Below are 25,301 nucleotides of genomic sequence, written 5' to 3'. Positions count from 1 at the left end.
TCAACTAAAACCCAGTTCAACTAAATCACCATCGTAAAAAAATTGATAACGACCCTATACGAGCTTAATTATTTTTCTGATTTTAATTTCTCAACATTTATTTATATGCTTTAAATAAATGATAATCGGTGATCGGATGATTATTGTAAATAATCTTGTAGATAATTAATCTCGCAGATTTGCTTTTGAATTGTTGCTCAAATTTCTGAAACTATAACTATGGAGATAAAAAAACCGACCAATATAAGTTAACACTTTTGTCATATAAAATATTTTCAAAATATGGTGATTGGTGAATAGATAGTATATTAATTAATGCGATCTTATATGTTTTTTCTTTGGTGAAATGAATAATAATCATGATCTTACATATTAACATCGCATCACTATTCACTACTAAATAGTAATAAATAAATGATAATAGATGGTTTTTTTTTGCCACCAGATAATACATGGATTTAAAAAAAAATTTATAAAACATCAGAGTATCCACCAGCGTCGGGTTTTAAAGCTTTTTCATGTTCAAGATGAGAATCGAACCCTCGACACTTGATTAAGGGAGGATGAGTCCCTACCGTTTAACCACAACCCCGGGTTAGATGGTTTTAACTTTATATAATATATTATAGCAAATAATAAATTTATATATCCTATATATTATTACGTGATGCAAATATACCCTTAGGTTTCATATGTAATACTACCTTTGGTTCTTAATATAAGATTTTGTTTAACTTTTATTTTGGTCTAAATATAAGATCCCGATCTACTTTGTCTCTCACATTTATACATTTTTTTCCAAGATAATCCTTCTAATAATAGTAGTTCTAGCCAATACACTTGATTAGTAAGGATATTTTAGAAAAGACAATATATATTTATTACAAATAACTAACTTAACTTCTTTCCTTAACCTCCTTAAATTAGTCAACTAACTCTTATAATTAAGACATGAAGTAGTAGTTGATTAATGATTTTTAATTAGATTTGAATGAGATGACAGGTGTTTGGGATATCCTAAGATCACTTAAAAACAGTATTTTGGTTGGTTTTTATCCAAACCCCTCATAGTTTGCTATTACATCCAGTTCTTAATAAACAGATATTATTTTGGATAGATTAAGAAAATTAGTAAAGTTAGTTATTTGTAATAAATAGATATTATTTTTTCTAACATACTCTTACCAGTCATTTGTATTACTTAAAACTATCATTTAATAAAATATTTAATAATTATTTTTAAAAAATAAATAAATATAAGAAATAATTGTATCAACAAATTATGACACTAGAAGTAGTATGTTATATATCCGGACTAACTAATAAACCTGACCCGAACTCGAACCGGCCCGGCGAATTACGGGCTCTATTAACGATTTAACGCCGATTGACGAATGAGGAATACGGACATTACCCCGCCATCTGAGTTGCCGCCAAATCCCTCTATCTTACAATTCCCACCATAGAGCTTCTGCAATGCTTGCTTTCCATCAACTTCACGCTCCTACCGCCATTTCCTATACTCTCTTTAAAACCCTAAACCCCATTTTCACTATCCCCATCACTCATCCTCTCTTCCCCTCCACGCCTCCTGTCCTTTCCCTGTCAAACTCCTCATTTTCTCGCCGCCATTCCTACTTTATCTCTCGCCGGAATTTTACCTCCTCCGCGCCGGCCTGTTGTGCCCGTGAGCTCTCAGGCAGTAGCAGTGCCGACTGTGAAGAGGATGAAGAGGGGCTCGAGGATTTTGAGGACAGAGACGAAGGAGATTATTCTGACAGCAACAATTATGATGTTGATGTCACAATGTTTGAGCGAGAAGCTAAGGACGCAGTCCGAGAGTACTCTAACTATTTGTCTCGCGTTTTGACAATTGGTGAGTGATTCGAACCCAAGTTGTTGAAAATATGGCCTTTATTTGCATCGTAAAGTAATCAAGGAATTTTACTACGATTCAACTTGGAATAATAAACTGTGGGACCCTTTTTTGATTCGCCTGAACGGATGGCCTTCGTGTTTGTTCAGGAATCCTCATCGATTGGTGTTAATTTTTCTTGAATTTTCTTTTCCGTGCATTAATCGTCTTTGATGCTTATTGATTTCAGAAGATGAGAAGGACGACCCCAAGGACACAGCTAAGATGCAGAAGAGGAGTAAGGCCGGGACAAGCAACGTAAGTTGGTGTATGACGTGAACAAATTGGTTAAAGATGGCAAATCAGATCCCTGAAAAAGATTAAACATTGAAATGTAGGAGAGACACGGAGATGATGTATTGTCTCCATCACGGTGTTTATGTGAAGTGTTTCATAAACTTTAAAAGAACTCAAGATACCAAAAAATATGCGAAACACTCAAATTAATCTGGCGGTATTCGATTGGTTGTTGGCTAGGAAACTTGTCCTTGTGAAGATGTTGAAATAAACTCTGGCTACTTGCTAAACCTTGTCCCACCTTGACTGACAGGTCCCTGACAATCTTCTTCCAAGGGTTGCAATTGTTGGGAGGCCAAATGTTGGCAAATCAGCATTGTTTAATCGTCTTGTTGGGGTACCGAATGCTCGTTCTAACTTTTATTTTTCAACAGACTCTAGAATTTTCATTTATAAGGAATCATTTTTTGAACTTCAGCTTTTATTGGCCGACTTATTGTGAAAGCTGTCTTCTTTGCCCCTAACTTCTAGGGAAACAAGGCCATTGTGGTGGATGAACCTGGAGTTACTAGGGATCGCTTATATGGTAGGTCATTTTGGGGAGACCATGAATTCATGGTAGTGGACACAGGTGGAGTTCTCACTGTTTCAAAATCACAAGATGGTGTTATGGAAGAGCTGGCTATTTCTACTACCATTGGTATGGATGGTATTCCACTTGCTTCCAGAGAGGCAGCCGTTGCGAGGATGCCCTCAATGATTGAGAGACAGGCTGCTGCAGCTGTGGAAGAATCATCTGTTATTATTTTCCTGGTTGATGGCCAGGTATTTTTATATAAATCATTTATTACTCTTTCTCCTCCATAACAATGTCTTACTTTTCTTTCCCTTTCATTTTGTCTGTTGATATTTCAATAAGAATCAGGCGTCGTTATTAACCTTTGGCAAGACCCCGGTATGGTGGGTCAAGCTGTGTAGAAGTTCTTTAGTATTTTGGTTTCGTTTGATTTTACCATTCGCAAAGGGTTATATAAGGTACATCCAGCTAGTATGACATAGCACGCAAATAGTGTTCAATATCAATTTTTTTTTATTTTTTAATTTTTGGTGAACTCAATATAAATTTTCTTAGCGAGCAAATAATGTTCAATATCAATTTCTTTTTAATTATTTTTATACTTTTATCAGTATGATCTGATTGATTCGTTATTTTTTATCATTTTGGTTAATTGACTAAATCATTTTGCTTGTTCAAACAATGAGCAATACTTTCCACGATCTGAAGACATGAGCACTGATTATACTGAACAGGCAGGCCTAATGGCAGCTGATGTGGAGATTTCTGATTGGTTACGTAAGAACTACTCCCATAAAAGTGTCATTCTTGCAGTGAACAAGTGTGAGTCTCCACGGAAAGGAATTATTCAGGCATCTGAATTTTGGTCCCTCGGGTAAGTTGCCTTAAATTTCTTAGGTCATGCCTGAATGGGCATAAACCTACTTTTACATGACCATGAGTTCATGACAATTAACCTATTTGATGAATCTGCACCTATTTTAATATTTTCTGGACATGCATATTTATGACTATACACTTGTCTACAGTATGCTTGGTTTTGATGTTGAATTTATGGTTATGATATTAAATGAACCTTACTGAGCTCAAATTTAGTGTTACTCCCTAAGTTTTTGACTCTATATGACATGACTTATTAAAATGAGGCAAATGATTTCACCAGTCACAAGGTAGATCAAAGTTGTTAAGTCCTATTTATGTGTGTGATCAAGACGCCATAATCTTATTTCATATTAATTAGAAATTTAAGGAAAGCTTTTTGTTGCAAAAGAGGAGAACGTGGAGTTCTTCAATCCTGTTGTTAATTTAGCAGATATGAAGTTTGATGTATCCTCAGGTGTCTCAGTTTGTTGTTAATGGAATGGTTTCCATAATTGCTGTTCAGGTTTGAACCAATCCCTGTGTCAGCTATATCCGGGACGGGAACTGGAGTGCTACTTGACCTTGTATGTTCAGGGCTGGAGAAAATTGAGGTTTGTGGACATCAAGAGTTGAGCTATCTTCTGATTGTTCTATTGACAAAAGGGTAAACTTAGGTGGTATTTGCGTCATAAGCAAACTCCTTTGTGCAATCACCAATCATAAATCATTGCATTGACTTGGAAGCTTTCTTACTCTTTATTGGTGTCTTGACCACCATGCTACAGACATTTTCATGTTGTTTTGGTAACTTTGGATTTTTAATTATTTATCATTATTGGTAATTATAGGAATCAGAGAAAATTGATGAAGAAGATTATGTTCCTGCAATATCAATTGTAGGTAGACCTAATGTTGGCAAAAGTAGTATTTTGAATGCGTTAATGGGTGAGGACAGAACAATAGTCAGTCCTGTCAGTGGCACCACTCGTGATGCCATAGATACTGAATTTACCGGAGCAGATGGCCAGGTATGACTCTGGAGTTTTCCTTTGATGATATCTTGATGCGCTTGTTTAGTGATGTGATTCAGCATTGTTGATTTATGTGGTTTGATATTTGTGGATCAAAACTAGACTGAGATTGGGCTTATGTTCTGTTTGTCATTGCTGGGATCAGCTTGATTTAAATGTAAAGGCTTTTAGAATTCTAAAATTTTATATTCTTTTTCCTCCAGAAGTTTCGCCTTATTGATACTGCTGGAATCAGGAGAAGGGCAACTGTAGCCTCAGCAGGCAGTGTGACAGAGGCTCTGTCAGTGAATCGAGCATTTCGTGCTATTCGCCGTTCTGATGTTGTTGCTCTTGTCATTGAGGCTATGGCTTGTATCACGGAACAGGTACCTTCAAGAAACTTTTATGATTTCTGGTGCCCGGGTTTAGTTGTTGGGAAGACATTTTTTTATTATCAATGACTGTCCTCATATATAACAGTCATAGTTTCCTATTCCTTGCTCTGTAAATTGATGGCATGTTAATGATGTCAAAAGTTCTGTCTTTTTCCACTCCCCCTTGAGAAAATTTTGATGAAGGACACATTATATGTTATCTGGGTCATAATCACTGGCGGCATTGCTGCATGTAGTCATTTAATGGAAAAGGATGTCTGTTCCATAATTCTTTTCTTTTCTTTTTTCCCAGCAACTGGTCCATAATTCTTAAATTATTTTTTTTAACAGACTTCATTTTGCATGTTTATTCAAGGACTGCAAGATAGCTGAGAGAATAGAAAGAGAAGGGAAAGGTTGTGTGATAGTTGTGAACAAGTGGGATACAATACCAGATAAAAACCAGCAGACTGCGACCTACTATGAACAAGATGTCAGAGAGAAGCTCCGCTTACTTAACTGGGCTCCCATTGTTTATTCTACTGCAATAGCTGGTCATAGTGTTGACAAGTATGTGCTGGCTTGAAAATTATTGACACACATTTATGCTCCATTATAACACCTGCTTTGAATTCCCTGCCGTTGCCTTCAACAATTGTGGCATCATTTTTATGTAGTCAGCTTGAACGCCTCATGGTGAAAGAGGCTATAGATATTATTGAAATTCAATTTCTAGTTAGTTTTTAGCCTCATGTTGATTTTATGCGCATCATCTGGCTCTGGACAATTTTGAGATGTTAAATCATTTTTCCAACAACTTCTGGGAATATTTGGGCAATCCCGCCCATAAGAATGGACTGAAGAAATTGGCAGTCTTCAGGTTTTTTTTTTTTTTTCCCCTCTCCTGGCTATGATCTTGGTCCCATTGCTTGTCATTAGTGCTATAATTAGCTTAAAGTTGTGTTAGTTTCTCAGGTTCAAACAGTAGAAGGGTATGCTTATTTTCAAAAGCATCCAGTTTTATCATGTTCCATTGCAGTTTATCCTTAGTGAATAGCTGATTTCTTATTGTTGTTCTGAATGAAGGATTATTGTAGCTGCTAGTACAGTTGAAAAGGAGAGATCAAGACGACTTGGTACTTCTATTCTGAATCAAGTAGTGCAAGAAGCAGTGGTTTTTAAACCACCCCCCAGGACACGAGGTGGAAGAAGAGGGCGAGTTTACTATTGTACTCAGGTATTTGTATCATGCAGATTTAATTGCATCTGTTCTTTCATTTTATGGTTCTTGTTGTAGACCACCTATCACTATTAACAGTTTTTAGGACGATAAAAAAAGTTTATTTTGCTGGCAAAAACTTGTAAATGAAAATAATTAGTGCTCTCCTAGTCATGAGCTCCTTACTTGTCCCCTTGCAGGCTGCTGTAAGGCCGCCAACGTTTGTTTTCTTTGTCAATGATGCAAAACTCTTTCCTGAGACTTATCGCCGTTATATGGAGAAGCAACTGCGTTCAGATGCTGGTTTTTCGGGGACACCTATTCGTCTTCTGTGGCGCAGCCGAAGGAAATCGGGAAGAGATGAAGGTCAGTGTTTACAGAATCAAATATTCTTGATATGTTCTATTGCCTTGTGCATCCGATGTCCCTGCAATGTAAGGAGTGGTTATTCTATTTGAAGCTAAGAGGTCCCAAATTCAAAATCTTCCATGCCTATGCTGAATTTATGGATTGTACCCGTCCATTCCCATATCAGGAGAATGTGTGACCCTATAGAAACAACACCCACACACAAAAGTCTGTTTTCCTTGACCAGAAAAGAAAAATTCATTAATTGATTTGCTTACAGGCAAAGCTGAAAAAAGGGGACAAGTGAACCATTCATCACGTGATCGAAAATTAATGTCAACTGCGCTATAGGATCAGACGTGGCAGAAATGGCTGGGTTTCTGTTTGCAGCGTTGAAAGAGAATGGGCCTATTTTGAGGGGCTACTTGCTGAATCCTCACTGCAGTTAAGCAGCTCGCTGGAAGAAATTAAGAGGATAGGGAAAGCTCGACATGGACTTTGATTATTACCTCAATTTTGGATAATAATTGTGTCGTGTCCTTTCAGGGATTTTGATGGTTCTGTAATTTAAGCGCCACTTGAAGTTATACGTTTCCAGCACACTCAGTGCAAATAGCTTCGTTGTAAATTTATGTACAAAACAGGCAGTTATTAAATACATTTTGCCTAATATAATGTATCTATACTATTACGCCAATCATGTGGAGTCAGTTGCTTGTGGGGTTGCTGTTCCGATATTTGTATCTTTTCCCCTACATCTACGGTTGGCGGTAAATTTTTTTACCGATATTATGATGTTTTCAGGCCCCCTGAAAAAATTTGGCAGTAATTTTAATATTTTATCGAGTTTGATTGCGTTGTGCATAATATTTTTAAATAATGAATGATTATGATGAAAACTTTCAACCTTTATATATGCTTGAAAACAATTTATTATTGCATTTTTCATACTTTTTCCCCATAATATATAACTTTTAAGTAATTTTACTTTCGAAAGGAAGTCAATATGTCATTATAAAAATATAATTTTACCGATTAAAAACAACTTCAAAAATTGAAAGAGGAATTCTAAGCACTTCACCTAACCAGTCAGTCTATTAATATCAAGATGAATATTGTGACGGAATCAATTTAGTCCAATTTGTAAGAACCCCGTGTTAAAAACAGAATAATACAGTTTATCCTAACCACAGGCGACAACATACTTAAGTAATTTAATGCACTTTATTAAATTATAGTGCAATACATTGCTCTAAAAAATGCCTGATTTTGAGCGCACTTATGAACTAATGGATCCAAATAAATAGTAAGACGCACAGGGCGGCTGCCGACTTTATTCAAGAGTTGTCAGTTGTGTCAAGATTCTCATAAATTAAGTGGGTCAGAGTGGTTTCACGCATAATATTATATGAATTTCAAAACATTACATTTGATTCATTAAATAAGAAATAAAATAAGTCCATTCAAAACTTGAAGGGAAATTTGAGATGGCATTTCACTGAATATCGAGTATTATTTTTAAAATGAAAAGTAAGTATTTTGTTTAAGCTGCATAAGCAAGGCTTGATTTTCACTTAAAAAAAGAAAAAAAGAAAAGCAAGGCTGAAAGCTCAAACTTTGTGCACGGAGCCATGGTGAAAACGATATTGAAAGAATTGGACAGAATAACTTAGGTCTCGAGAAAAGTACTAAACAAGTAAACAACATAAAATAAGCTTATGCTACTTACTTGTTATTGGGACTCTGATAATTATATTCATTCTTTCGGGCTCAATGTTTCTCCCAAAAGAATTATCCTCAATTAGATCTAAAAATACTCGAGTTTAAACGGTTAATACCAGATACCAAATAGGCGTCTGTATCCGTCATATGGATCATAATGTGTTTTCCAGCTTTGGTTAGTGATAGAGGAGTAGCTACGAGGGCCACCGATACTAAAATAAAATTATTTTCATACCCAGGACTCATTTAAAATAATTTATAAGCAGCTTTTTTAAAATAGTTTATTAACAGTTTTTAAATCGTGATTTACAAAATAAATACGAGATAAGTATATAAAAAAAAATTTTATCCTAACTTACATAAAATATATTTGTAAGTGCTTATAAGTGATCCATAGGAGCACAAAATCATAAGGACAAGTGTGCTCCACATATGCAAGAGAACTGATCAAATATAGCAAACTGAACTAATCGCAATACACTAATGAAAACATTGAAATGTACAAACCACAGTCTGCATTAATTCAGGCGTGAAAACAACTGAAATCTAAATACACATTATATCTCCCACGAAACAAGAGGAAAACAAAAGAGAGAGAGGGGAATGAACAACAACGAACGAAGACACCTGTACATGAGAGGAAGCTATCTGAACTTTGACCTAAGAACAGAGCCTTCGCCTTCTATACAGGAGGTATGTTTGAGAATGAGAACCCTTTGTATCCCTTGTATGCGTAATATGCAATCCGAGTGTAGTAGAAACCAGGAATGAACAATACCATCCCCAGTATGGCAAAGAACAGTCCTATAAATATTCAACAGATACATTCAAATCAACAACCAAGCAATAAACTCATGAATCTGTATCAGCAATCTGTACTCAGCAAGTAGTTAAATCCTTCGAGGCAAGTTCACAATATTTCCATTGGACTATTGGGAAACAAGAGAGCCAATACCAAGTTAGACAGAGAAAGTGGGGAAAACCCAATTTCCGGTCTGCTGAATTTCCAGTAAATCACCAGCGGAAAAATAGATAAAGAAAGAAAGAAAATTCCGTCTATTTTATTAGAAATTCGTAGTTCTTTTACTAAAATTTCGCTTCTATTTAACCGGTTAATCAGCAACATAGGCCATAAATCCAAAACAGTAATTGATACTCCAATGTAGCTGAGATTCTCAAGATCAGGTAAAGTTTAGATCATCCAGACAAGATTCAATTATACCACCTACCTGAGAAGCGAAAACCCCTAAAAAAAAAAAAAACCTAGCTTCAAGTTAGGGTTTATTTTCCAATAAATCACAAATAAAAAAAAATGCAAGCTCTGATTAGAAATTTCAGCTCAACTGACGAAACTTTCACTTTTACCCAACTGGATAAAGAATTTCCACAGGGGACACTCGGAATGAGAACATAAATCTGGAAAGGAAAAGGGGTAAAAAAAGCAGGGTACCGTGAGAAGAGTCGCCGCCGATGTGCTTGTAGGCCATGAGGGAACCGATGACGATGCCTAGGGTTCCAAAGACGAGGAGGGAAACAGCGAGGGCGATCTCCTTAATGGGAGGCTTGTTGTGGATGATGTAGGAAGTCTCCATGAGATCGTCGTCCGTAATGGAGAAGGCGTGATCTACATAAGCCATTTGGGGCAAATAATAAAAAAGTGGGCAATTTCAATGCAAAGAAGAGGGAAAATCAATGCGAATCAGAATCAGAAGCAGTAGGTGCTATTGTAGATCAAGGCGCGTCTCTGTCTCTGTCTGAACAAGGCAGAGTGGTTCTTTCTTCTAGATTAAGCCGGAGGGTTTTCGATAACGATGCAATCACAGAGAGAGAGAGAGAGAGAGAGAGAGAGACGCGAATCTGAAATGAGACGAGGAGGCGGTGGCGAGCTGACCAAGAAAGCTTTTGCTGCACTTTGCTTCGTCTTATTAAAAGCTGAGAGGAGAAGAGAAAGTCTTAGAATCAGTCACGAGACTTGACCTTGGGGTAAAATTTAGATTGGATTCTTTAAAAATCTTTCAATTTAGATTTGGATTTTGTTTTCCGTCCAAAAAAAAAAAAGATTTGGATTTTGTTGGATTGATTAGATTCAAGCGCAAAAATACGTGTGGGTGTGAAACAGATTTCACCGAGTTTACTATCAACCAATGTCCGATATAGTAAAAGTTTCGGGTTAAAAAAAACAGCTCAAAATCCGGTCCAGTACTAATTTGAGATCGAGTTAAATTAGACTCAATCTATAAGACTGTCTGGAATAGTTCAAGACCTCAATTTAACTTTTTTAATTTTTTTTAATGAGTGGCAAGATTTTAACTTACCATATTAAATTTTGCAGTTATAATCCAAACTTCATCAAATTTAATCATTTACTTTTAATTTCTCAACATGTTTCATTTATTCATCCTCATCAATATAGATCATATACACACAAAAAAATATTTACATGCTCATCATCACTTAGAAAATTAATAGATAAATCTTGAACATTTGAATTGACAAAAAAATTATATAGGAGAATTAAAAAAATTAAAATTATATAAATAATAGCTAAAAATTAAAAAAAAATCGGGTTAGACTAGATTGGATCAAATGGTCTGAGGGTCAATTCCCAGTCTAGTCTAACCTGATGAGACTAGTACAATCTTGCTTCAGGCTATTTTTTTTTTAACTGAATTGGACCGGGTTTGTTTGGATTGAATCAGGTCATATTAAACTACTAGGTTTTTATGCAGCGGGCAACCCTACTTAAAAATACTAGTCATGGTTCAATCAAAAAAAGAAGAACCAACAGAAGTTAGTCCAAGTGGTAAGCGGCTTGGTACTGCTTAAACGAGGTCTCAAATTTGAGTCTCAGCGTATGCAGAAATCTCTATTGGGAGACTTACCCACCACAGCTAGGTACGCGACGGGTCGGATCCAGATATAGTATTTTTGGTTATATTTATAGGGTACTGAGAGAAATTTTTTGTATAGATGTACAATTTTATCCCTTATTTATTATTGTATTAACTTTGTTTATATGAGATATAATATATATTAAATAGGGATAAAGTTAAAAAATTACTAAATTTTAAATGAGAATTAATAAAGTTTAAGGTTTTTTTTTTAAAAAGCACCTTATAAATAGGACCAGAGGAGTAACAAACTAAGGTTCAAATTTTCACAGAGAAAGGTCCACCTTATTTTTTTAGTCTTATTTATAAATCACTTTATTTAATTTTTAGTATAAATGTATTGTTTTGTTTTTTCATTTATTATAGTGTAGATAATTATTTTTTAGAAAAAGGTATATATATTAAATAAGAATAAAAATAGAAAGTTGTTATATTTTAAAAAAGAGTTAATGTAATTTAAAATTTTTTTATTTATGTAAAACATATTAAAAATACCTTATAAATAAAATCGAATAACTGCCTATTAACATCTTCGGTTGGGACTTTGCAGCCCAGGAACACAAAATCTATCTTAAAATATTTCTTAAACATAATGTTTGGCAAATTAGAATTGAAGCCAGAAGTGATTCCATCACTGTCTTCAAATAATTCTCGAACTGTCCGCAACAAGAGATGTGCAATGAATATACCCAAAACATATAATTTTGTGCCTTCAAAATCACAATGAATAGGACGGTGACCACACATTAATGCTGTTATTATGTGTTTTTCATGATTCTAGTCTGAGTATTTAAAAAAAATTAATATTTTTAAATTTTTATATATCAAACATTTTTTTATATTATGTATTTTATTTCTTCTTTACTCTACTTCTAATTTTCAAATATTATTTTGGTCATTTTCATTCACATTTCACATACACGTTATATTTATATGGTTGCGAAGGGGTTTGTAGAATTTCACGTCAGAAAAGGGCGCATATGTCTAAACCAAATTAATATTTTTGTATTTCTCATTTAAAATAAAAATTTATTTCGTTAAACTTGATGCATACTAAAAGATTCTCTCGTATAATTTAAGTCACAAATTTGTTTCTTAGAATTATAAAAGTTGGAGATTAAACTGGCCAGGATGTGTTAGTCAACTTATTTATAAATAAGTCAAGAGTTATAATATAACCCAAAATAATCTTAACAATACAAGGCCATCCCATCCTGAAAAAAAAAATGTTAATTTAGATGATTAGGGGAACATTACTTGAAATTATATATGAAATTATCGGTCATGCCTAAATTATAAATAGAACCACTTAAGGTCGTTAGATGTCAGAAAAATCTCCAAAGTTTTGGATGGTTTAAGGAAATTCAAACCTACACTTGGACATCATGCTTTGTGGATTCAACATAATATATTATAGAAAGTAAGATACTGAAAATCAAACCGATCAATAAGTGATTAAGATAATAGTTCAAAGGTCTATAGTCTAACCATAATTAAATTGGGGTCAATTCACTCATAGTTAAAATAACATTCTTATCAGTTTTTATTATAAGAATCTGCAGCATGTTCCATAATATACCATGTTTTGATTAAAGCTTTAATTATTTTTCACCTAATAAACTCCTGTACCTAATAACTTTTGTTGATAGTAATTTTGATATGTTACAAAAAAAATAAAACGAAATTAAGTGCTTATAATAAGAGATGAAATATAATTTAATTAAAATACTACTTCCGATCCTAATTATAAGAGCTAGTTGACTAATTTGAGAAGATTAAGGAAATAAGTTAAGTTAGTTATTTGTAATAGATAAGTGTTGTCTTTCCTAAAATATCTTTACTAATTAAGTGCATTGATTAGAATTACCATTATTAGAAGGACTATCTTAAAAAAAAAATACATAAATGTTAGAGATAAAGTGGATTGGAGTCTTATATTTACGATCAAAATAAAAGTCAAACAAGGTCTTATATTAAGGACTGAAGGTAATATACAATAATATTTATGTATAATTAAAAAGTAAATGTAAGATTCATGTATAAATCACATATAGGCTAATAAAATAGAGTTGATAAAGTGCAAATCTCATAAACTTTAATTTTCCTATTTCTTTTTTCAAGTCAAAATAATGTTGTTCAGGGCTCATTGGGGGGGGGACCTAAAATCTGATCTCTTGTACATGTTCAAAATTCTTCAGCAGACTAATCAGTTCTTTCGTACAAACTCAATTTTTTTGTCCTATTAAAAATAATCACTATTTGAGGTAGTGCGAAACTCTTATTTGAGGTAGTGTGAAGCTCTAAACTCCCTTTATATTATGAGAAACCTAAAGAGTGTTTACGTAGAAACTAAATCATAATTTTAAAAGTAATTTTATAATATACAAAATATATAAAAAAATTTATCTCGATTTATAAAAAAATACTTCTTGTCTTGTCGTCTGCGAACACTTTTTTACTCATTCTGTTAGATAATCCATGGGCGCCCGCCCACAGGCTTTGTTCCCCATGACGTGATAGGGTAATTTGGTGGGCTCCTAACTTTTCCAAGACTGGGGCCCAACACAAAGAATCAGTTTGCATTCACACACGGCACTATTCTTTGATTGAAACTGAAGTTTAATTTCCTTAGCATGAATGCAATTTTTCCACATGATAATTATTCCTCCATTAACCTTGGCCTTATATTTCATCTTCCATCTTCAAACTATACCACTGTCATGTCTAGGCCAGAGGACTATCAGTCATAGTTTTGCAGCAAATGCAACAGATCCGTACGTGTTCATTGATCCTTCAACTAAGCGCTGTAGTTCTTGTCATAATGAGGACATAGGGTCTTCACAAAAGAAGCGTGCACCTGAAGAAATTTACACTCAACAGTTGCGGGCATTTGAGGCTTCCAGCAAGAAGCCAGTTTCTCGATCCTCCATAGATAAGATGGAGAAGATGATGATCACTGAGGACTTGTTGGAAAAACAACCAGAATGCCCAGAAGAGTTTCAGCTGGAAACAACAGTGAAAGCTATGACACTTCTTCCATGAACATTTGCATTGTTTCATGGTTAGAGAATAAGAGAAATGCTTGTCCTTTTTGTGAAGCCTGCTTACCTCAAGCGACTAATCTTTTCCTGTTCGGCTGTGGTGGCGGTTCCTCCTCTAGTTCTTCTAAGGCTTGAGGTAATAATAATGGTAGTGAATAGAATATGGTATATAATTATTCTACTCCTCCGGTCCTTAATATAGGACTCAATTCTTGTGTTGGTTTTGGTCCTAAATATAAGACCCTTTTCTCATATTTATCAATTTTCTCTAAAATACCCTTATGGATACTCCCTCAACCATAATCAAGTAGAAGAGGGAGAATGGGTATTAAGAAAGATGATTATGGTGTTTTAGGAAAAATGTGGCACTTTTTCTATAATTAACTAACTTACCTAACTTCCTTAATTTAATCAAATTAGTTAAATGGGTCTTATATTAAGGACCGGAGGAGTATCTTTTAATTTCTAATTTTCAATTTCTTATAATTCTTCTTCTTCTTCTTCTTTTTTTGCCAATTTCTTTTGCAAAGATATATTTCGTTTTAAAATTAGAGGTACCTTAAGCATATTCATTTACTTTTATACCTATTTTTTAATTTGAAAATTAAAGGCATCCTAGCTAAAAGATTTACAATTACGAAATTTATCCCTTGCCAAATTTTTATATTATCTCCAACACCAATCTCAATATTTGACGATTAGTCATCAACTAAAATATGAATTTATAATTACTAAATTACCTGTCATTAAAATTAAAAAATGAATACAGTAATTAACAAAAAAAGTCCTATTTTCCACCTATTCATGTCTACAATTACTAGCCTTTCATTCCGATATGGCTGGAAAAATTGTTAGTGAAGCTTAGGTGCAAAGCAATAATATTGTCTGATTTTCATATTTTGGTCAACAGAAGAACTATATTTATATTCATCTGAGAAACTTTGCATAGGCGGCATGATTGTGTTTATATGTACGTATAGTTGGGATTGAATGAAGCTACAAATATATATTTTTATATTCATCCAAGAAGTTAATAATATTAGCAAACCAAGATAATAACGAATTAAAATTTAAGTAATTATAACTCCTTACTAACTTAATAAGGAAATTTGAACAATATCATTGCATCACTAAAGAAAGCTGAACCAAATATTACGACATTAAATTGATGGTTACAAGTTTCAAAAATATATGGTTAATACTAGGCAAATCAAGCAACTAAAAAAACATTAAAAAGTTAAAAATTCAATTTAATTAGCAAAGCATATACCTAGGACCTTGTCTTCTATATTGTCTCTATCATCATAAAACTCAATTTGAACTTGGATATATAATTGCACAAAATGCCATGAGTAGATCAAATAGTTTATCATAATGCAACTAATAACTTAGATGATAAAATGCTAAATTAAATATGAATAAATCATTCTAAGAGTTTCAATAATGGTCATATAATCACATTAATTACTATACTAATTTCCTAATGTTCTAAAAACAAAAAGATAATAATTCATTTTTTTAATTAAACTAAAAGGAGAACGCATCTCCCATCAATCACTCATAAAATGGTGCTGCTATTCATATAATAACTTGATATCTACCTTGATTTGGTTATTGAGATAGTGGGTTTTGACCGTTGATCCTCATAATCCACCTCATCCATTTAAATTGTGCAAACTATAATATCTATGTTTATATTGCACAATAATATTGACCTTAGTCAAGAGCTTGTGTTATTAATGAACCAAATATCTATCATTTTCACTTGAATTCCATGACGCTACCTATCTTATCATCATCAGTTTATATGCATCCAAATTTACGTACAACATGTTACAATAAAACTGGATGCGAAACATGTACATATAAATAGGGTAAGTATAAAAAAAGGTGTTATATTGTAATTACTGATGTTTGCAGTCGAGGAAATAAGAAAACATTTAGTACAAACAAACTAAAAGAGGGAGAATAATGATCAAAAGACACGTACCGTTCAGTGAATAGTCTATTGGTTGATTCCTTTTAATTTGTCTTCTTTATTATGCATTTACAAGAAGGCAATTGCCATTGATGAGAAACTTTGCATGCACCAAAAAGAGATACACAAAGAGAGAAAAATCAGAGAAAATTCAATTGGTAAGTAAAAGTCAAATATTGAGATAGGAGGGTGTTGGAGATAATAAGAGGATTTGGCAAGGGATAATTTGTTGATTGTAAAATTTTATTTTAGTATTTTAATTGCAATTTTTAAGATCCCTCTTAATAATATAAATACTATTTTTTAGGTCCTTTTCCCTCATTTTCCCTTGATTTAATGAGGTATGATCGTCTATTCAATATAAAGTTTTTACATATGGGCAAAACAAAATAGCAGCATTCAATGGATTTATTAGAAAAAGTTAGAGTAATTTTTTAACCAAAGAAACATAAAATATTATTATACTCACTAATCATGAAAACAAAAAGAAATTTATAGAAGTGAATGGGATGGATAAGAAAATACAATTATATAAATCATTGTTATATATATATTTGTGTCCCTTTAATTTCCTCCCAAACAAACCAAACTTTCCACATAATCCATCGCTGTCTTCCTCAGGAAGTGGCTTTGCAATATCTGTCTCTGTTGCTTCCAAAAATTATATAAAACATATCGATTAACATCGTCTTCATAAACAAGAATTTCATCATGTCCCCAGAACTCTAAGATATGCCAAGCGTCAGGGAATGGCCGGATCTCAAACTTCTTAGTCCAACTACTCTCAAAACCATACTCACTCATCACCCAAATCTCAACACGATAATCAATCGAATCATGCTTAACAGCCCAAGCGAGACGATCATCCACTACAGAAAGATGATTATTTTGACTACGAGAGGAAGCAATTCCAGGAGGGCTTTGAATAATCCCAAAAACCTCTTTGCTAAAGTCAAAGCTCACAATAAACTTATCAGTCTCATCAAGGGAACGACATATCCAGTGATAAACACCATTCAAATAAGAACCCACACATGAATATTTATGGGATTCATAAAAGGAGACATCATCAACGTCTATTTTTCTCCAGGAATTAGTACTGAGATTGTACACTTCGACAAGTAGTTGTTCTCTCCTCACCAAAGGGCATATTGGAAATCGAACAACCTTGTAATCCTTTGTGATGGGATCAAACCCAAATCCAAAGTTGGTGGGATTTATCCCTTTAGGTTGCCATGGGGACGCAGGAATAGCCTTCACCTCTTTTGTTGAAGGGTTCCACAAAATTAAGCATCGAACATCTCCTTCATAGTCCCCACACAAAAAGACAATCCCATTACATTGACCATATGGTAATATCCATTTCAAATCGTTCTTAGAGCAAGGCAATTCTAAGTCTTGGATTACACAAGGCTGCTCTCTATTAGAAATCAAGGATATGGAGGGAGGCAGCTGATGGGTCGGCGATTGGAACATTAACTTGAGGCATTGATTCTTAGCGATAGAATTGGACCGTTCAAGATGTTTGGCTATAAAAGAAGGGTTAGTGATTACGGCGTACCAGGATTTGGCTACACATTTAAATCGAAGCAAAGATTTTACTGGCAGCCTCACTGTGATCTCCTCCATGAGATCTTCGGGAAGATCTTTGCTCAGCATTTTCTTGTTCTAACAGTAATGTCTGTTTCTCTTGGGCCTGTTGCTGCTCTTGGATTCTGCATTTAGGGTTTTAATTTATGGGGATGATGTATATGGGAATATGTTTTTAAGATATATTTTTATAGGTAAGTTATTATATATAAATATATATTGAAAAGTGAGACTCACTTTTCAAGTTGTTATTTTGTTGTGAACGATTCTTTGTATTCAAGTTTTCCTATATACAGTAACAAAAAAAAAGGAAAGAGAATGATCTATTTCTTTTATTAGAAGTTTTACCATAATGTACCAAGAAATGTTAAAACAATTGAAAAATGCAAAGGTGAACTATGTATAAGCATTCGTATTTATTATATGCAATTTTTTAAAGTCATATCACAATCCTAACTGATTGAAAACGAGTTCGGTCGAATTATATGGGTGTGTAATTTCAACAAAATAGAATATGGGTGCGTAATTAGTTCAATAACAATTCTTTTTTCATCCACAAACGCTCAGATTCAACACAATATAATGCCCGATCGGTGGGAACAACCGAACAAATACAAATACTATATTATTTTTTTCCCTTTTTCCCCAGTAGTGCCTGCCTATTGGTAGAAAAAAATTATCACGCGTAAAAAAAATTTAACAGAAATTACATTAAAACATTTTACCCTAATAGAAAACAATTATTTAGGTTGGAACAAGTCCAGTGCTAAACTTTAAATAATCCCCTCTTTAAATTAAAATTAATAAGGAATTGATTTTTTTATTAATTTCATGCTTCAGATTAATTTAACCGCTAAAAGTACTGAGGAAGAGTTTGTTTCTTCATTAATTTAGCAAGGGACTTAATTCGTGATTAATATTAGTGAGTGATGATAACCTCCATTACTATCTCCGAGCATGGAATGTGCCCCTATTTGTAACTTTAATTTCGTAGGGAGGAATTAGCAATAAAAATATTTTCCACTACTTTGAAGAGGGATTAATCCCTTACTGTGTCTAGTTAAATAATACTACTTCTGGTCCTTAATATAAGAATTAGTTTGACATTTAATTTGGTTTTAAATATAAAACCCAATCTACTTTTGTCTCTTATATTTATATTTTTTTTCAAGAATATATTAAAGGTTTCATCAAATAGTAGTTATAACTAATATACATAATTAGCAAAGATATTTTGAGAAAGACAATATTTATTTATTACAAATAACTAACATAACTAATTTTTTTAATTTATTTGAATTAGTTAACTACCTCTTATATTAAGAACTGAAGGTAGTATATAACTACGCACATTGATTCAGGGAGGAATTAGAGAAGTTAATATCCTCCTATATTTAGCGAGGCTTTGTATGCATTCAGTCATTCACTAATACTTTGTCAAATCCTCTTAATAATTAGAGTAAAATACTTTCTTTTTTTTTGGTTTTTGAGCAAATTTTAGAAGAAGGGTTGGACTCACTCATGATCCAAAAGCCAAGCAACTAACCCTTGATCCCAACCTCACTAACACCATTGCTTAAATTGGGACAAGAGACCCTGTTGCTTATGAGCGAGACTTTGGCTTCGAAGATACCCCTCCCAGTATCATGATGTGCTTCGAAATCGGACCCGCTCCCTCGGTGAGCATGTTCAGCCCCTTTGCTTGCTAAGGATGAGGGGTAAAATACTTTAACTTTTATTGCATATATACTGTGTTAATTACACTTAAATCACAGGATATATATATATATATATATATATATATATCACTCGCAAATGGGGCCTAATAGTAAGTAAAATTTTTATTGGGATTTTTATGTGATTGTCCCTAGAGTTAATGTCTTGTTCTCCTAGAAGATCTACATCCAAAATGTGTTTCTCCTTTGTAATTAAGCCAGCTAAATTTTTTCTATCCTTCGAAAAAAAAACACTAGCTAAATTTCTAGATTACTAATAAAATCTATTGTTTCAATTGTTTCATTTTGAAAAGTATAAAACTTTCATTCTACTTTCTCACTCCCTATTTAAACCGCTATATGCATTTATAAGAATCAACAACTGACTTTTAGTTACTAGCTGCACCAATCTTTGTATATTGACTATTAATTTTTGTTTTTAATTCAAAGTCAAATTGATAGCAAAAAGACTACTTATAGTGTTTAGGGAATAATTAATTTTTAAATCCTTATAATTTTAGCTGATTTTTAATCTGGTCTTTATATTTTTTTTCCTTTTTACCATGTTCTTATCTCACTTGTTTTTAAGCAAGTCATAGTTTTTCTCTTTTTATTATATCCTTATAAATTCACCTTATTTTTAATTAGATGCTTTTAATTTCTCATTCTTTATTTTATAAATGTTAATAATATTATTCTCTAAAAAATAAAATAATACACAATATTATTTAATTATTTAATATTAAATTTAATCAATAAATAAAATTTAAAAACTACAAAAACCTCATTAAAAATCTGTTGAATTTAGAGGTGCTCACGGGATAGCTAATGAACAGTGACTATACGGAATTTTTGTCCTCATGTCTCATCATTCTTCCTCGTTTTCAAATCATTGCCAATTGGGTCAGAATTTTGGACTTGGTTTTTGTTGTATTGTTTATTTTCATTGAACTTTTGAAAGATAAAAATACTTCAAAAACTATTATGCGAAAAGCCAAAATTATGAGCCCAAAAAAAATTTGTGCATTTGACAGTAAAACAATCACTGAAAAAATAAATACCAATATTAATTTAATAAGTGAATTTCTAAAAATAAATTAATACTTTAGGACTGGATGGGATAACCCCCTCCCATGTCCCTTCTTGTTCCGGGCACTGTTTCGTCTCATCCTGTTTCGAATTAAGTGGGACCAAGACAGGATAGTTGGGACATGACAAGTTGAGCATCCCTAGTTAAACCTATTTAATTAAAGATATATAAGGACTTGATTATAAAAAAAAAAAACTACAAAGATATAGCTAAAACTACGTGAAATTATGTGTAAGGACGTGACTAAAACTTAATTGAACTTATAAGGACTACTCACAGATAAATTACTCCTACCCACTAATAAAAGAGACGACTTCGGTTGTTAATTAATAAATACATTCTTTATTGTCTTGTCTTAGAGTTTCACTGATCTGCCATGATATGTAAATTCATGTGGGTGGAGTCTCTAAGCTTGATGAATATTGCATTTAGTTGGTTTGCTCAGAGTACGAAACAGCAAGTTTGAAGTAAAGAGTCCCCCCTCTCGCGCGCGCGCATATATATATATTCCTCTCCGTTCATGCGTTTCTGATCGATGTGGCCTCAAATTAGGCGTGATCATCAGCTATTAAAACCATCCATCACCTTCCTCCATAAAGCAATCTTGTAGGCTCATCTCATCTTTCTTTCTTCACAGTACCATTACTGCCATGGCTGCCTCTCCAGAGGATCTTCAGCAACACTTTTGCATTGAATGTACTACTACTGTCTTGGCTCCTCCTAATACCGTCCTCTGTCCTCATTGCAATGGCCCCATATCGCCTTCCAATATTGAACGTCTTGGTAATGAATTCATCGACAAGTATAGGGCATTTCAAGCTTCGAAGAAGCCAGCTCCAAAATCTTCAATGGAAAAGATGGAAGAATTCGAGATCACTGAAGATTTGCAGGAACAACAGCCCAAGTGCCCGATATGTCAAGAAGAATTTGAACTGGGAGATAAAGTGAAAGCCATGAAATGTGGCCATTATTTCCATGAGAATTGCAGTGACTCATGGCTTGGGGGTGAGAAAAACGAATGTCCTATTTGTAAGGCCACCTTACCCCAAGACCACAAAGTTATTGGTTACAAGAAGAAGCCTGGTGCTGATGGTTCCTCCTCAAGTTCTTCATTTGCTTGACCTAGTGTGGACTAGATATATGGTGTAATTTCTCATGCAAAAAGTACTCATCATTTATATTAATAATCTAATTAAAACATAATTAGCAATCAAAACTATATTTATCTAACATTAATTTACCTTTCATTAACATCTACTTTTTTAATTTAAAAAATAAAGGCACTCTTGCTAAAAGATTTTCACCCTATTTTTCTTCTTCTTTCAGGCATGAAGAATCTCTGCAGTACTTCTTCTAAAAAGATTTTAGAGCATCTTAAATAAAGATAAATAGTTGGTCATTATTATTGTAATAGAGTTAGGGAGTATCCTACCATCCTAGTTTTCTTTGGAGCTATACTTATTTGCCTTTATATCATAGTTCTACTTGTAAGAACATTAATATTATTAAGCTAGTGTTTAAAAATTAAGGATTATATATTCATATGATCTTCATCCCCATCTTCTCTTTCTTTCTTTTTTAGCTTATGAAATTAATTAAGGATATCTAGACTTATTTAGAATATATAATATAATGATAAAAATAAAAAGAAAAGAAATTCATTTATATATATGTTTGCTATTTTTTTAAGGGGTATTTTTATAATTTTTTTATTTAAAAAGTCAAATAGACAAAATAATTTTATTATAAAAAATATACAAATGTATAAAAAAATTACATTTTATCAAAAAGAACAGAAATATTTCAACGAGGGACAAAGGTTAAGATTTTTCAAAAGTCACCCAATATAGTGATATACATATAATGCCAACAAATAATTGATCACTTTATTTTCGATTTACGATCCTGAATAACTGAATTTAATTTAAATTAAATTTATTTAAAGGTAGGTACTATAATTGTCCTATATCATTTGATACTATTTTAAATGATTTAAAGTTAGTTTGAACTAGTGGGCAAAAAAAATTGATTTGAATTGAATTAGCCAGCATTTCTAATATTTGTGATGTTAAAATACTTTAAATATTTTATTTTTCCAAAAAATAAAAACTTAAATGGATCAATTCGTCATTAGCTACGTAATAGATTTAAATTTGGTGTCGCAATCCAAAACCTATTATATAATATAAATAAATTGATTCAAATGATTAAATTCCTTTTAAATTTCTTTAACTGCATCTGCATCCCCTTTTGCTTTCCTGGTTTTTTGGTCAAATCCCTTAACTGATACGAGATAGCAATAAGATCCCAAAAATTAGCATGTATGTTTCTTTGCCTTTTTTCCAGATATAAAGAGGGCACAAGTAGCGTATCTAACAATATTTCAGATTTAAAATCTGCCTAAATATAATTATTAGTATATCAACCCACAAAACAAGATCATCGAATTTTAAATGATATGAATCTAACGGCAATTCAAAACAAAATAACAGCATTCCACATAATCCACATATTTTTTTGAAAAAAAGTTAGAGTAATTAAAAGAGGACACGATGGATATAAAAATAAAATATAAATTTTTGTCATATTTTTTGGTATTTCCCCTTTCCTCCCAAAGGACACAAACTTTCCACATAATCCATCATTTTCATGGTTGGAAAGTGGTTTTGCAACCTCTGCCTCTGTCCATTCCGAAAATTATATGAAATCATTTGACCACTAATGTTTTCATAAACAAGAATCTCATTGTCTCCCCAAAACCCTAAGATGTGCCAAGACTCAGAGAATGGTCGAACCACAAACTTCTTACTCCAACTGCTCTCAACACCATACTCGTTCATCACCCAAATCTCAACACGAAACTCAATCGAGTCATACTTAACAAACCAAGCAAGACACTCATCCATTGTAGTAAGAAGATTATTCTCAGTAGAAGAGGAAGTAATCCCAGGAGGACTCTGGATAATCTTAAATACCTCTTTGCTAAAATCAAAACTCACGATAAACTTATTGATCTCATCAAGGTCACGACATAACCAATGGTAAGCCCCATTCAAATAAGGACCTCTATATGAATAGGGGAATTCAAAAAAGGAGACATCAGCATCTATTTTTCTCCAAGAATTAGTACTGAGATTGTACACTTCAACTAGTGGTTGGTCATTTTTTTCCACTGGACAGATTGGGAATCGAACAACCTTGTAATCCTTTGTGATGGGATCAAACCCAAATCCAAAGTTGGTGGGATTTATCCCTTTGGGTTGCCTTTGAGACGTAGGGATAGCCTTCACCTCCTTTGTTGCTGGGTTCCACAAAATTGAGCACCGAACATCTCCTTCATAATCTCCACAGAGAAAGAAAATCCCATTACACTGACCATAAACTAATATCCATTTCAAATCGTTGGTAGAACAAGGCAATTCTAAGTTTCGGATCACACGAGGTTGCTCTATATTAGAAATCAGAGATATGGTGACTGGCAGATATTGACTGAACAATTGGAAGATAAGCTTGAGGTGGAGATTCTTACTGATAGAATTAGACCGTTCAAGATGTTTGGAGATAAAAGAAGGGTCTGTGATTAGAGCATACCAGGATTTGGCTACACATTTGAATCGAAGCAAAGATTTTACTGGCAACCTCACCATGATCTCCTCCATGAGATCTTCATGAAGATAGTAGTCGTCACTCACCATTTTCTTATTCGAAGATTGTCTGTTTCTCTTGTGGCTGGCTGTTGTTGCTCTTGATGGCTCTAGTCTTCGACATAAAAAAGGAACAAACCATGCATCTAGGGTTTTAACTTGAGAGAATTATAATGAAGTCCAAAAAAAAAAAAACAATTACAAAATAAGTTCAGAGATTGTGATTGCCTACTCTAATTCTTGTCATTTATTATAAGCTATTTAAGTTGTTATTTGGACTTGTTAGTAATTATTTTTTGTTCTTGGGATTGATTGTACGTAATTCTCCCATAATTTTATATCTGAAATGTGCTGGCTCAATTATTAAGTTGTCATTATGACTGTTAAATCCTTTCTGTTTCTTATCATGACCACAAATTTCTTTTAGTATAATAATACTTTTTTACCCTAATGTACCTATGAATTTTAAAATAATTGAACGATGCAAAAGACATGTGTGTGTAGTATAAACACATATTTATTATATGCACCGTTTTCAAAGTCATATTACAACCCTTGTAACTGATTCAAAACGAGTTAGGTCGAATTATATGGGTGAAGAGTTATTTCCATAACAATTCTTTTTCTCTTTAAATCAATAAAATATAATGCATCCTCTGAGTGTAGCAGCTGCGAATTCTTTTTCTCTTTCCCCCATTAGTGCCCAATTGGTTGAAGTAATTGCAATAATATTGTTGGCAAAAAAAAAAAATTGCAATTGCAATTATATTGGTAGAAAAAAGTATAATAACTTAATGAATCAAATTTAACAGAAATTAGTCTGCCTAAAACAAATTAACAGAAATTACATTCAAACATTTTACTGTATTAGAAGTCAATAATTTAACATTTAGTACATAATACTTTGAATAAGATTGTCTTCAATAGTAAGATATATTGTCTATACAAAAAAAAAAAGAAAAAAGAAGTCAATGATTTAGATTGGAACAAATCCACCGCTAAATTTTAAGCAATTCCCTTTTAAAATTAAAACTAAGGGTTATGTGAGAAGTATTTTTTTTCAGATATGTTTAGCAAAGAAAATTTAAA

The 25,301-nt window shown here is 33.0% G+C and overlaps 5 protein-coding genes across 7 annotated transcripts; 2 read left to right on the top strand and 3 right to left on the bottom strand.

The window, feature by feature from the left end:
• Positions 1-1,421: 1,421 nt before the first annotated feature.
• Positions 1,422-7,238, top strand: LOC114731192 (GTPase Der). Its single transcript, XM_028918325.1, has 12 exons — positions 1,422-1,876; positions 2,106-2,173; positions 2,466-2,549; positions 2,684-2,977; positions 3,464-3,603; positions 4,114-4,201; positions 4,439-4,618; positions 4,825-4,986; positions 5,351-5,544; positions 6,061-6,211; positions 6,394-6,559; positions 6,822-7,238. Exons 1-12 carry the CDS (start codon positions 1,477-1,479, stop codon positions 6,890-6,892), a joined length of 1,998 nt encoding a protein of 665 aa, XP_028774158.1. The 5' UTR covers positions 1,422-1,476; the 3' UTR covers positions 6,893-7,238.
• LOC114731197 (transmembrane protein 230-like) lies at positions 6,605-20,946 on the bottom strand. Of its 3 annotated transcripts, none has more exons than XR_003738901.1 (3): positions 9,714-10,246; positions 8,891-9,067; positions 6,605-6,620 (listed from the first exon to the last, which is right to left on the bottom strand). XR_003738901.1 is itself a non-coding variant. In XM_028918333.1 (3 exons), the coding sequence occupies exons 2-3, from the start codon at positions 9,898-9,900 to the stop codon at positions 8,946-8,948; spliced, it is 309 nt and encodes a 102-aa protein (XP_028774166.1). In that variant the 5' UTR covers positions 9,901-10,120; positions 20,936-20,946; the 3' UTR covers positions 8,716-8,945. The 3 variants fall into 3 exon arrangements, 2 of the variants coding, with proteins under 2 accessions (XP_028774166.1, XP_028774165.1); XM_028918333.1 differs by lacking the exon at positions 6,605-6,620 and adding an exon at positions 20,936-20,946 and having other exon boundaries at positions 8,716-9,067; positions 9,714-10,120; XM_028918332.1 differs by lacking the exon at positions 6,605-6,620 and having other exon boundaries at positions 8,716-9,067.
• LOC114731181 (F-box/kelch-repeat protein At3g06240-like) lies at positions 16,738-17,832 on the bottom strand. The gene has a single exon (XM_028918302.1). It carries the CDS (start codon positions 17,830-17,832, stop codon positions 16,738-16,740), a length of 1,095 nt encoding a protein of 364 aa, XP_028774135.1.
• A 272-nt stretch (positions 20,947-21,218) lies between the features above and the next one.
• On the top strand, positions 21,219-21,689 carry LOC114731180 (E3 ubiquitin-protein ligase RNF126-like). The gene has a single exon (XM_028918301.1). The coding sequence runs from the start codon at positions 21,219-21,221 to the stop codon at positions 21,687-21,689; it is 471 nt and encodes a 156-aa protein (XP_028774134.1).
• Positions 21,690-23,150: 1,461 nt separating this feature from the next.
• LOC114731178 (F-box/kelch-repeat protein At3g06240-like) lies at positions 23,151-24,263 on the bottom strand. The gene has a single exon (XM_028918300.1). The coding sequence runs from the start codon at positions 24,261-24,263 to the stop codon at positions 23,151-23,153; it is 1,113 nt and encodes a 370-aa protein (XP_028774133.1).
• Positions 24,264-25,301: the final 1,038 nt, after the last annotated feature.

This window comes from Neltuma alba, unplaced genomic scaffold (assembly GCF_004799145.2).
Source record: "Neltuma alba isolate B1F8T4 unplaced genomic scaffold, ASM479914v2 tig00012806_pilon, whole genome shotgun sequence".
Classification (NCBI taxonomy): Eukaryota; Viridiplantae; Streptophyta; class Magnoliopsida; order Fabales; family Fabaceae; genus Neltuma; species Neltuma alba.
The sequence above is the reverse complement of the archived record's forward strand: the minus strand, read 5'-3'. Positions and strand labels throughout refer to the sequence as shown.

Excerpts from the sequence above, each read along its gene's own strand:
- LOC114731178 (XM_028918300.1), bottom strand. The coding sequence starts at position 24,263 with ATGGTGAGTGACGACTACTATCTTCATGAAGATCTCATGGAGGAGATC.
- LOC114731180 (XM_028918301.1), top strand. The coding sequence starts at position 21,219 with ATGGCTGCCTCTCCAGAGGATCTTCAGCAACACTTTTGCATTGAATGT.
- LOC114731192 (XM_028918325.1), top strand. The coding sequence starts at position 1,477 with ATGCTTGCTTTCCATCAACTTCACGCTCCTACCGCCATTTCCTATACT. Across the intron at positions 2,550-2,683 it reads TGTTTAATCGTCTTGTTGGG|GGAAACAAGGCCATTGTGGT; the intron begins GTACCGAATGCT and ends CCTAACTTCTAG. Across the intron at positions 6,560-6,821 it reads GAAATCGGGAAGAGATGAAG|GCAAAGCTGAAAAAAGGGGA; the intron begins GTCAGTGTTTAC and ends ATTTGCTTACAG.
- LOC114731181 (XM_028918302.1), bottom strand. The coding sequence starts at position 17,832 with ATGCTGAGCAAAGATCTTCCCGAAGATCTCATGGAGGAGATCACAGTG.
- LOC114731197 (XM_028918333.1), bottom strand. The coding sequence starts at position 9,900 with ATGGCTTATGTAGATCACGCCTTCTCCATTACGGACGACGATCTCATG. Across the intron at positions 9,068-9,713 it reads CGGCGGCGACTCTTCTCACG|GACTGTTCTTTGCCATACTG; the intron begins GTACCCTGCTTT and ends GAATATTTATAG.